This window comes from Rhinopithecus bieti, unplaced genomic scaffold (genome assembly GCF_001698545.2).
Source record: "Rhinopithecus bieti isolate Rb0 unplaced genomic scaffold, ASM169854v2 scaffold_12088, whole genome shotgun sequence".
Taxonomy (NCBI): Eukaryota; Metazoa; Chordata; class Mammalia; order Primates; family Cercopithecidae; genus Rhinopithecus; species Rhinopithecus bieti.
The window spans coordinates 160042-171893 of record NW_016807975.1 but is presented as its reverse complement, the minus strand read 5'-3'; the positions used below and the strand labels follow the sequence as shown (position 1 = coordinate 171893).

At 39.5% G+C, this 11852-nt stretch overlaps 1 protein-coding gene across 1 annotated transcript; it reads right to left on the bottom strand.

Moving 5' to 3' along the window:
- Nucleotides 1–8466: 8466 nt before the first annotated feature.
- LOC108537156 (olfactory receptor 13C4-like) lies at nucleotides 8467–9424 on the bottom strand. Its single transcript, XM_017884300.1, is given in 2 exon segments — nucleotides 8467–9406; nucleotides 9408–9424. Coding segments are annotated over 2 exon segments (957 nt in total).
- Nucleotides 9425–11852: the final 2428 nt, after the last annotated feature.

The window sequence follows — 11852 nt, the reverse complement described above, 5'->3', positions numbered from 1 at the left end:
CACCTTAGCTGATGGAAATCTCTGCCCCTGCCCATCAAAAGTAAAAATACACAAGAAGTAAAATGGTAACACAGCACTACAAACTGATAAAAATATATATATATATCCTTAAGCATTTCAGGGAAGTTTAAAACCACATTGAATCAGAAATTCAAAAATATAAAGGAAAGGAACACAGTAACAGGAAGAAATTAAAAGATAATTGATTGAACTCAGAAAAGAAATAAAAGAAAAAACTAATTTTGGAAATGAAGACTAAAATAAAGGTAGCCAAGGTAAAAATATAGATTAAAATGAAACTTAATAAGGGCCTTGAATAAAGGCAGTAAAGCAATCAACAAAATAAAGTTCAAGAAAATCTATTCATACTTAGTTGAAATGAAACACAGGCAAAGAAGAAGTATCATTTCTTTTACAAGTATGTAAAATCTGAATCTCTAAAACAGAAAATAAAACAGTAGAATATAATTAATATTTAAAACAAGTTCAGGAAAAATTTCTGTAAATAAAGAAATGCGGAAAGCATCACCAGATTCCTGGAAACATTTATACAGCATAATCAATCCTAAGACATAGCCTAGTACAACTATTAAAGTTTAAAGATAAAAACAAAAAAATCTTCAAGTTTTAAAATAAAAGATTAATACTTTACAAGGGAAAGAGTCTTAATTCAGCATCAGACTTCTCAAAATAATCATATAATGTAGTGCATTTTCAAAACACTCAAAAAATGCATACCAAAAAATTTATATCCATTCAAATTGTCCTGCAACTATCAATGTTATTAAAATACGTTTGAAAGTGCAACATCCAAGGAATGCTATACTCACAATACCTTTGTGGAGTTGATGAGAAAATAGTCACTCAAACAAAAAAAGATACAGAAACTTGGGCAAAAAGCTAAGTGGAAAGCATTTAATAAATTTAATTAGAGATCTAAGAAAATAAACAAAGCTGTAAATGAGGATGCAAGTATAACATATGAATGTTGTATGTTCTGACAAAATAAAAATGATACAATCAGAAAAGCTACAGGGAACATCTGCTTCTTGCAATAATAAACTAGCTAGGACCAGTTTTAACCTTGATCTTGAACTATTAGAAAACTGGACAAAATAAATAATAGTTTTTAAAAATTGATCAATCAAGGACGAACTGTGACTTTGGGGGAAAGAAACTAAAATTAAGAGAACCTGTTAGACTCTGGTTCATGGAAAAGGATCCCAAAAAGATCACAGTGGTCTCACTAGATTGAGAAGGATCAGAATAAAGTTCAGGAGACTGGACAACTAGAGTTTACAGTGAAAAGCTCTGAAAGTAAAAAAGGCTAGGCAAAGAAAAAGCTCCAGAGACCACCAAAAGGGTTCCCTGGTGGCTGCTGCCAGATACCAAGCCACACATGCGGAATGCTGAAACCTCATGGATCTAAGCAAAGAAGAACTAATAGAGAGCTACAAGCCCAGCTACTCCCAAAGCTCGCAAAGATTTGGGGGACATTTGGGAGACATTCAAGCAACCAAAGTGGAATATCTTCACTGACTATCCAGAGCATTTATTAGATACCAATGAATTGTCAGATAACAGTAGGATAAATGTAAAAGAAATGATGGAGTCAGAAAATCACTGAAGCAGCTTCGTTGTCTGGGGAAATACATGTGGTTCATCATCACATGCCACACAGATTAATGACATGGACTCACACACATGGAGAGGGTTAAGGAGCAGAAAGTTTAATAGGCAAGAAAGAACAGCTCCCCTGTACAGAGCTGTGTGTGTGTGTGTGTGTGAGACAGAGAGAGAGAGAGAGAGAGAGAGAGAGAGAGAGAGAGAGAGAGAGAGAGAGAGCAAACAAAAACTTTATTTTAAGGAATTGACTCATGCACTATTGAGGATGCCATATCAGATCCACAGGGCAGGCAAGCAATTCTGGCAGGCATTGTTATAAGCTCGAGTGTGAAGACACTATTCCTTTCTTTTCTGGAGAACTCAGTTTTTTAATGTTGACAGCTGATTGATTCTACAGTTATTTCCAAATAAAAAGTTGTAATAACTTTATGGATGCTCCAGTTCTTTCAAGATGGCCAAATAGAAACAGCTCCGGTCTGCAGCTCCCAGCGAGATAGAGGCAGTAGGTGGGTGATTTCTGCATTTCCAACTAGGTACCCTGTTGATCTCATTGGGACTGGTTGGACGGTGGGTACAGCCCACGGAGGGCGAGCCGAAGCAGGGTGGGGCATTGCCTCACCTGGGAAGTGCAAGGGGTCAGAGAATTCTCTCCCCTACCCAAGGGGAGCCGTGAGGGACACAGCCTGAGGAACCCTGCACTCCGGCTCAGATACTGCACTTTTCCCAGTCTTCACAACCCGCAGACCAGGAGATCCCCTCCGGTGCCTACCCCACCAGGGCCCTGGGCTTCAGGCACAAAACTGGGAGGCCATTCAGGCAGACACCGGAACTAGCTGCAGGAGCTTTTTTTCCATACCCCGATGGTGCCTGGAATGCCAGCAAGACAGAACCATTCACTCCCCTAGAAAGGGGGCTGAAGCCAGGGAACCAAGTGATCTGGCTCGGCAGGTCCCACTCCCATGGAGCCCAGCAGACTAAGATCCACTGGCTTGAAATTCTCGCTGCCAGCACAGCAGCAGTCTGAGATCCACCTGGGACGCTCAAGCTTGGTGGGGGAAGGGGCATCTGCCATTGCTGAGGCTTGAGTAGGAGGTTTTACCCTCACAGTGTAAACAAAGCCGATGGAAAGTTCGAACTGGGCAGAGTCCACCGCAGCTCAGCAAGCCTGCTATGGCCGGACTGTCTCTCTAGTTTTCTCCTCTCTGGGCAGGGCATCTCTAAAATAAGGCAGCAGCCCAGTCAGGAACTTACAGATAAAACCCCCATCTCCCTGGGACAGAGCACCTGGGAGAAGGGGCGGCTGTAGGCGCAGCTTCAGCAGACTTAAACGTCCCTGCCTGACGGCTCTGAAGGGAGCAGTAGATCTCCCAGCACAGCATTTGAGCTCAGCTAAGGGTCAGACTGCCTCCTCAAGTGAGTCCCTGACCCCCATGTATCCTAATAGGGAGACCCCTCCCAGCAGGGGCCGATAGACACCTCATACAGGGGAGCTCTGGATGGCATCTGGCAGGTGCCCCTCTGAGACAAAGCATCCAAAGGAAAGAACAGGAAGCAGTCTTTGCTGTTTTGCAGCCTCCGCTGGTGATACCCAGGCAAACAGGGTCTGGGGTGGACCTCCCCATCCAGCAAACTCCAGCAGACCTGCAGCAGAGGGGCCTGACTGCTAGAAGGAAAACTAACAAACAGAAAGGAATAGCACGTCCACTCAGAGACCCCATCCGAAGGCCACCAACATCAAAGACCAAAGGTAGATAAATTCACGAAGATGGGGAGAAACTAGCGCAAAAAGGCTGAAAATTCTTTTCAACAGTTTTAAAATGTAGACATAATTCTTAGTTTGGGGGACACAAAAATACAGGTAGTGGGCTACATTTTGCACAGAGTTGTTATTTACTGACCATTAAATTCAATAATAGTATTGTAACTATATGATGATAATTGTATTATGGTTACAGTAAAAGAATGTCTTTGATGCTAAGAAGACAGAGTAAAATACTAAGGAGTAAAGAGACATAGTATCTACACCTTACTCTCAAATAGCTGTATATAAATAAATATATATAATATACACACATACATGTATATATAAAGAAAAAGAAATGATAAAGTAAATGTGGTAAGATGTTAGTATCTGAAGATTCTGGGTGAAGGCTTAAAGGAAATTCTTTTGTGATTCTTGCAATTTCCTGTAAGTCTAAAATTATTTCAAAACAAAAGATTTTTTTTCCAGTACTTGCTTAAAATAATCTGGAGAAAGGGGATAGCTAAGTACAGATAATAATAAAACGATGAGCTCCTAATTAAAGATAAGTGGCACATGAGGTTTAAATAATTATTTTTCTTTTATTACCTGAAATTTTCCAGAATTAAATGTTTATACACACACACACACACACACACACACACACACACACACCCCAGACATGTAAAAATATCGGGAAGCCCTTAAAGTATCATTAACGAAGCATGATATAATTTAGGGGAGGGGATACAACTTAACAAAAGAAGTTAAAAATTTATATCAATTTCCATAATAATTTAATTTTATAAAATTTATTCTGTAAAACCCTAACAAGTTGCACACACATTTAAAAAATACTTTCCAAATAGTAACTCCAGGTGTTCATGGTACATAACAAAAAATGATTAATTTTATGACTCCAAATTAGTGAGAGAATAATAAAATTTTAACAGTTGTTGGCTATAGGAGGTAGCAATCATGAACATTTTTTTACTTTTTTGTACTTCTCCACAATTTTTGAAATTTTCTAAAATATTTATTATTTGCCACAAATTCATATGTGTAATAATATTTCGAGATTTCTCCATTTTCTGGGACGACTGATTAGTTTTAAAACTGTTAATTTTCTGAGCATTCATCAACATGAATACAACTTGTCTAAACTGGAACAATATTGTACCAACTTTTTGTAGAGCAGTGGAAAACATTTGAACCAACTTTTATAAATAAATAATTCAATCTGATATTAACACAGACATGAGATGCTGGCTCTCTTCCCCGTGTGAAAAAAATAATAATAAAGTGCTTAAGAGACAACAGAAGCAGGACCTTGTCATACTGACATGTTCCTAAAAGCTGAGTGCCATAAGTCAAAGTTGGGAAAAAACTAATCTAGGGTCAGAACGACATGTAGGACTCATCCCAGTGGGAATGGGCAGAAATTAAAAAGCCTTACCCACAGAGTGTGGTGCACACTTCTAATCTAACCAAAACCAGCATCCAGTGTGATTCAAGTTAAGTAAAAGGAGGGAACCACAGCTGGAGATTTATTGTACAGACCATGCTTCCTAGTAGGATAGTAAAAATGCAGCAGGACTTCAGTGACTAGATCACTTAAGCGTAAACCAAGGAAGTGGATTGGCTGGGCATAAACCCCCATGTAGGAGGTCAGGGGTCATGTCATGGCTCTAAAACCAATAGAAAAAGGAAATTTACATAGGAAATTAAGGCTAAAACCAGCCGTAAAAATGACCGGCGATGTGCAGCAAGGATGTTCTGTGCTTGGCCATGTCAGAAGAATCCACAGAAAAAGAAACAAAAAGCATTGTAATAGGTTTACTGAAGAGTTTAAACTCACTGGAATGTAAAATGAAATACTTTTCTTATCCCAGTCACTAATTTCAGCCTTTTTGGAGAAGGAATTCTCTCAAAAATGTCTGCTTTATCTTGTTGATGTCCCAAACACTTCTGATTATTTTCAGCCTAAAATACTCATCCTCCAGCCCTCTTCTAGACCTGTTGACCTGTTCTTCTGTTATCTACAGCCTAAAGAGGGAAAGCTCAGCAAGCCCCATTCACCAAGCCAGATATCAACTTCTCTTCCTTTGTAGGCACCCAAAACCTCAAGAGGCTTTTTTGCAGTACCTTCTTACTTGACTTAGATTAGAACAGTGTTTCTGGTCTTCCACAGGATTCATAGTTGATGTTTTCTTTGTACAAATATGTAAGAGAATGAGCAAGCAGGTATGGTGACTGACAATGATAGGAAGATTTATGCAAGATATATGGACCCAAATAATCGGTGGCTTACAAAAATAAGATGTGCTAGCTAGTATCCTTTGTCTTCACTTTAGAGTTCTTACTTCAGTTCCTCAGTTGGGACTCATAGGAAAAGTCAATCTCAATGTTCTCTACAAAGGAAACTACAATGAACTTGGCACATTATGTCAGGTATTTTGTGCAACTTACTGAATCTTTACAATAACACTGGGAGCATGGTTTATTTACTCCCTTTTGGAAATAAGGAAACTACAGTTTTAAAACATGAATAAACCTGGCTGATACTACTAAAGTAGTTTTGAATTTATATTCCTGTCATCTATTTTCAAAGCTTTTGTTTGATGTTTTCTATTGTGTTGCCACAAATACAACACATACACTTATTTTGGATATTGCCAGAGAAAATAACTGAAGGAATTTATTGTCTTCATGAGATCTGGGTCAGAACCCATTCGAATCTGCTTACTATTAGAATTTCAGTAACAGCGGATTACTGTTCTCAGTGATTCTAGATGATCAAAGGTAGTGAGAGCAAAGAATAAAAATCTCTTCTCATAATTTTGCTTTTATCAGATAAGATCCTCAATAGTTGCACAATAATGCCATTTCTATGCTTCTTCTTTTAATTTTAAATGACAAAAATTGTACATATTTATGGTATACAAGATGATCTTTTAATACAAGTATTGTATTAGTCCATTTTCATACTTATATGAAGAAATACCTGAGACTGGGTAATTTATAAAGAAAAAGAGGTTTAATGAACTCACAGTTCCACATGGTGGGGGAGGCCCCACAATAATGGCAGACATCAAAGGAGGAGCAAGATGAGATTTGGGTGGGGACACAGCCAAACCCTATCATTCTGCCCCAGGCCCTTGCAAATCTCATGTCCTCACATTTCAAAACCAATCATGCCTTCCCAACAGTCCCCCAAAGTCTTAACTCATTTCAGCATTAACTTAAAAGTCCATGGTCCAAAGTCTCATCTGAGACAAGGCATCTTGTCACCTGAGACATCTGCCTATGAGCCTGTAAAACCAAAAGCAAGTTAGTTACTTCACAGATACAAAGGGGGTACAGGCACTGGGTGAATATGCCCATTCCAAATGGAAAAAATTGACTAAAACAAAGGGCTACAGGCTCCATGAAGTCCGAATCCAATAGGGTAGTCATTAAACCTTGAAGTTCCAAAATGATCTCCTTTGACTCCATGTCTCACAACCAGGTCACACTGATGCAAGAGGTGGGCTCTCATGACCTTGGGCAGCTCCACCCCTGTGGCTTTGCAGGGTACAGCCTCCCTCTCAGCTGCTTTTACAGGCTGGCTTTTCTAGGTGCATGGTGCAAAATGTTGGTGGATCTACCATTCTGAAGTCTGGAGGGCAGTGGCCCTCTTCTCACAGCTCAACTAGGCTGTGCCCCAGGGGACTTTGTGTGGGGGCTCCATCCCCACATTTCCCTTCCACACTATCCTAGCAAAGGTTCTCCATGAGGGCCCTGCCCCTGCAGCAAACTTCTGCCTGGACATCCAGATGTTTCCATAAATCTTCTGAAATCTAGGCCGAAGTTCCCAAACCTTCAATCTTGATTTCTGTGCACCTACAGTCTCAATAATATGTGGAAACTGCCAAGGCTTGGGTCTTGCACCCTCTGAAGCCATGGCCCAAGCTTTACCTTGGCCTCTTTTAGCCATGGCTGGAGCAGCTGGGACACAGGGCACCAAGTCTCTAGGCTGCACACAGCAGGGGGGCCCTGAGCCTGGCTCAGGAAACCATTTTTTCCTCCTAGGTCTCCAGTCCTGTGATGGGAGGGGCTGCCAGGAAGGTCTCTGAAATGCCCTAGAGACATTTTCCCCATTGTCTTGGCAATTAACATTTGGCTCCTTATTACTTATGCAAACTTCTGTAGCAGGCTTGAATTTCTCCTCAAAAAATAAGCTTTTCTTTTCTGTCACACTGTCAGGCTGCAAATTTTCCAAACTTTCATGCTCTGCTTCCTCTTGAATGCTTTACTACTTAGAAATTTCTTTTGCCAGATACCCTAAATCATCTCTCTGAAGTTCAAAGTACCACAGATCTCTAGAGCAAAAGCAAAATGCCACCAGTCTCTTTGCTAAAGCATAACAAGAGTCACCTTTGCTCAAGTTCCCAACAAGTTCTTCATCTCCATCTGAGACCACCTCAGCCTGGACTTTATTGTCTATATCACTATCAGCATTTTGGTCAAAGCCATTCAACAAGTCTCTAGGAAGTTCCAAACTTTCCCACACTGTCCTGTCTTTTTCTGAGCTCTCCAAACTGTTCCAACCTCTGCTTGTTACCTAGTTCCAAAGTCACCTCCACATATTCAGGTATCCTTATAGCAGCAACCCACTACCTGTTACCAATTTACTGTATTAGTCCATTTTCATACTGCTATGAAGAAATACCCAAGACTGGGTAATTTATAAAGTAAAACAGGTTAATGGACTCACAGTTCCACATGGCTGGGATGCCTCAGAATCACAGTGGGTGGTGAAGGCAAAGAAAAGGCACATTTTACACTGTGGCAGGCAAGAGAGCAGGTACAGGGGAACTGTGCTTTTACTGAAACCATCAGTTCTCATGAAATTTATTCACCACCATGAGAGCAGTATGTGAAAAACCCACTTCCATGATTCAATTACCTCCCACCAGGTCAATCCCACAACATATGGGGACTATGGGAGCTACAATTCAAGATTTGGGTGGGGACACAGCCAAACCATATCATATATACATTGTGAAATGGCTAATGCAAGCTAATTATACATAAAAGACTAATATATCCCTTTGGTCTTACTGGTTAATAGTTTTCCTACTCAGCAAATATTTTATAGCAGCTTTTACATCTTTATTTCTCAAGCTATAGATTATGGGTCTTAACATGGGGGTCACAACCCCATAAAACATGGAAACAAGTCCCTCTGTAGCTTGCAAGTTGTCTTTCCCAAGGAGGCCCTGGGACTTTGGTTTTGCATACATAAAGAAAATGGTACCATAAAATATGATCAGCACAGTCAGGTGAGCTGAGCACGTAGAAAATGCCTTGCGTCTTCCTGTGGCTGAGTTCATTTGCAAGATGGTGTAGAGGATGAATGTATAGGAGAAAAAAATCACGAGCAGAGGAAGAACTAGGAAAGCAGTATTTGACACTGCTAGGGTAACAATATTGAGAGATATATCAGCACAAGCTAATTTTAGGACAGCTAAGATCTCACATAAGAAATGATTAATAATATTGTTCCTACAGAAAGGCAATCGCATGGCAAGTGATGTTTGCACAATTGAATTGATTCCACTGGAAAGCCATGATACAGAAGCCATCAGTACATACGCCATCTTGCTCTTGCTCATGATGATGGGGTATCTCAGAGGGTTACAGATGGCCACGTAATGATCAAATGCCATCATGCCAAGGAGGAAACATTCTGTTGACCCCATCGCAAACCCAAAGAACATCTGCACTGCACATCCAGAGAAGGAAATGTTTCTTTCCTTTGAGATTAAGCTCACCAACGTTGAGGGAACGGAGAAGGTTGTATAGCAGATATCCAGGAAAGAGAGGTTGCCCAGAAAAAAGTACATGGGCATGTGAAGACGAGAATCCAAGATGCTTGCTATGATCAGAACACCATTGCCAATTAGAATCACTACATACATAACTAGAATCAGAGCAAAGAAAATGATCTCAAGTTTGGGGTAACCAGAGAGTCCCAGAAGAATGAATTATCTCACACTGGTTTACCTTGTCCATGCCCCAGCTTTCAGGATGCCAAAGGAAGACCCACTGTATAATATTTTCACAGCCAAGCAACAAACGCAAAAAGTAACTTGAATAAAAATTACTGTAGAGTGAAACAGAGACTGTTTTAAAGCTCTGCCACTGAGTTATCTTCAACAGTATTTGTACTTAGATGCAGCCACACTAGGATGCTGAGAGTTTCTATGCCCCGTATCTAATACGTGAAGATCTACCTAGGATCAGAAGTAAATTCAGACACAACTTTTCTTATTATTGAGGACATCCCAAGTTGAATTTTCTAAAAGCCTTAGACTATTGCAGAAGACAAACCTAACGTCTTCATTTAGTCAAGTCCAGCAAGAGAACTGCAAAGAAGGAAAAAGACAACTCAACAAGAACTGGAATTTTGACCCAGTGTTTAATAGAAATGCTTAGAATTTTAAAGCAGGTTAGATGTTCATGTACATTTGTTTGTCTGCCTAAAACTCTGAGTGTCTTTCCAGTCAGTTAAATGTGTATTTTTATAGGGAAGACATTTGATAATAGTAAATTGAGCTCCATACCCTGCAATTTAACATCTGTTCAAAGGTAAAGTTAGTTGTTGATCTCATTCTAACATCCCACTCTTACTATTTTGTTATTTCCTATGACAAGACCATGGTGTAGACCAGCTCTACAGGTATGTGATGGAGAATCTTTGGAGAACAATACATGATCTCTATTTGTTTTATTCCATGGCTTCAGAGTTAATCTTGAGAATTCATTTGAGTAAACCTGAAAAAAAGTAATAGTAGTCAAACATATTTCTGTGTATGTGTGTGTAGCACTTTACAAAAAGCAAATGAATCTTCTCAATATCCTTTATTTGCTTTTCTCATATGTAAAACACAGAATGTGGCCTATAAGTAAAAAGGGAAACTTAAAGCTCAGCGCTTTGGACAGCAACACCAAAAGTTATTTTACCTTGTTTTCGCAAAGTACTATCCAAAATTTTTAGCTTTGATGAAATTTCAATTTTTCAAATTTTATATGCATATAATCACCTGAGGATACTGTTAACATATAAATTTTATGTTAGCATGTCTGGGGCAAGGCCTGTAATTCTTCATGTCTATTAAGTTCCCTGGGTATGTTGAACCACTGGGATGAGGGCACATTTTGAGTAGCAAGACATTGGTTCATCTACAGTGAGTTAGTAGAGTATCCAGATGTTTCTGATCCAAATAGATTTTCTTTTGTGTTATTATATGGACTGGCTTAACAACCTGGAAAATGACCAAAAGCCTAATTCTTTTGTGTTTGCCAGCATACTCCAGGGCCACATCTTGCTGTTCAGTATACTTCAGGAAATAAATACTATTGAAACATTTTATGAAAGCAGAATAAACTTTTACTGGACTGCTATAATATGTGTATGATATTACTGATTGCCTAACTTGAGCACAGTCCTGTTCCAACACAAGTAAGGATGGGAAAAGTATGACACAACACGTGTGCCATCAAAAAGTTCATAATTCAATAACAAAAACATGAAAACTACACATGGAAAATTTGATAAAGAATATAATTATATCATGTGGCCAGGGTGAATATTATAAGTAACCTCAGGAGGAGGAGGTAAATGAGAAATAAATAAATCAAGTGAGAGTTCTGAAAGAATGTCAAACTTATACCAGATCTGGAAGCACAGAAGGAATGGGGCAGGTTTGGAAGAGAAGAGAGAAACAGGGGTGTTCCAGAAGGGAGAGCAGCCTTGATGTTTTAGAGGAGCAGATTGGCAGTACCTCCTTTTCAGACAGGGGAGTTTCAGCAGAAACACATCGAAAAGTTAATGAGGCAGGCATATAGAAGGGCCCAAAGTTCAGGAAGAAAAAAAATGGCACTCCCTTTTGTATGTAAAGGACTTATTATTAGATAAGAACACCAAGCACAAGGTAACTGTTTAGCCACTGTGACTTTGGCTACCTTCCAAATCTGACATTATATAACTTGATTTTATGAGGTTTTGAATAGATATGTGACACAAGGAATTAAGATGGTTAGATTAATTAGGTTATCAATTACTGTCTGGTACACCCATACACCCAAACACACACACACACACACACACACACACACACACACACACACACACACACCATCATCATCATCCTTTCATGACTACCAGTTTTTAGGTTAACCAAAATTGCAGGTTTAGGGCTCACGTGGCCTAACAGTTTCGAGAATATCTGCAGAGGCTCAACCCCTACTCTAACACTCAGTTTGTTATGTGATAAGTGAGAAATTTCTCTACAGTGTATAATGTCTTGGAGTCAGAAGCCAAACCAGACGGAGGGATTCTCGCTTCAGAAACAGTTTAAAGAATACCAGTAGAACATTTGAACTTTTAAGAGACGTACAAATGAATGTTGAATCCCCAAATTTAGAGATGAGAGAAATT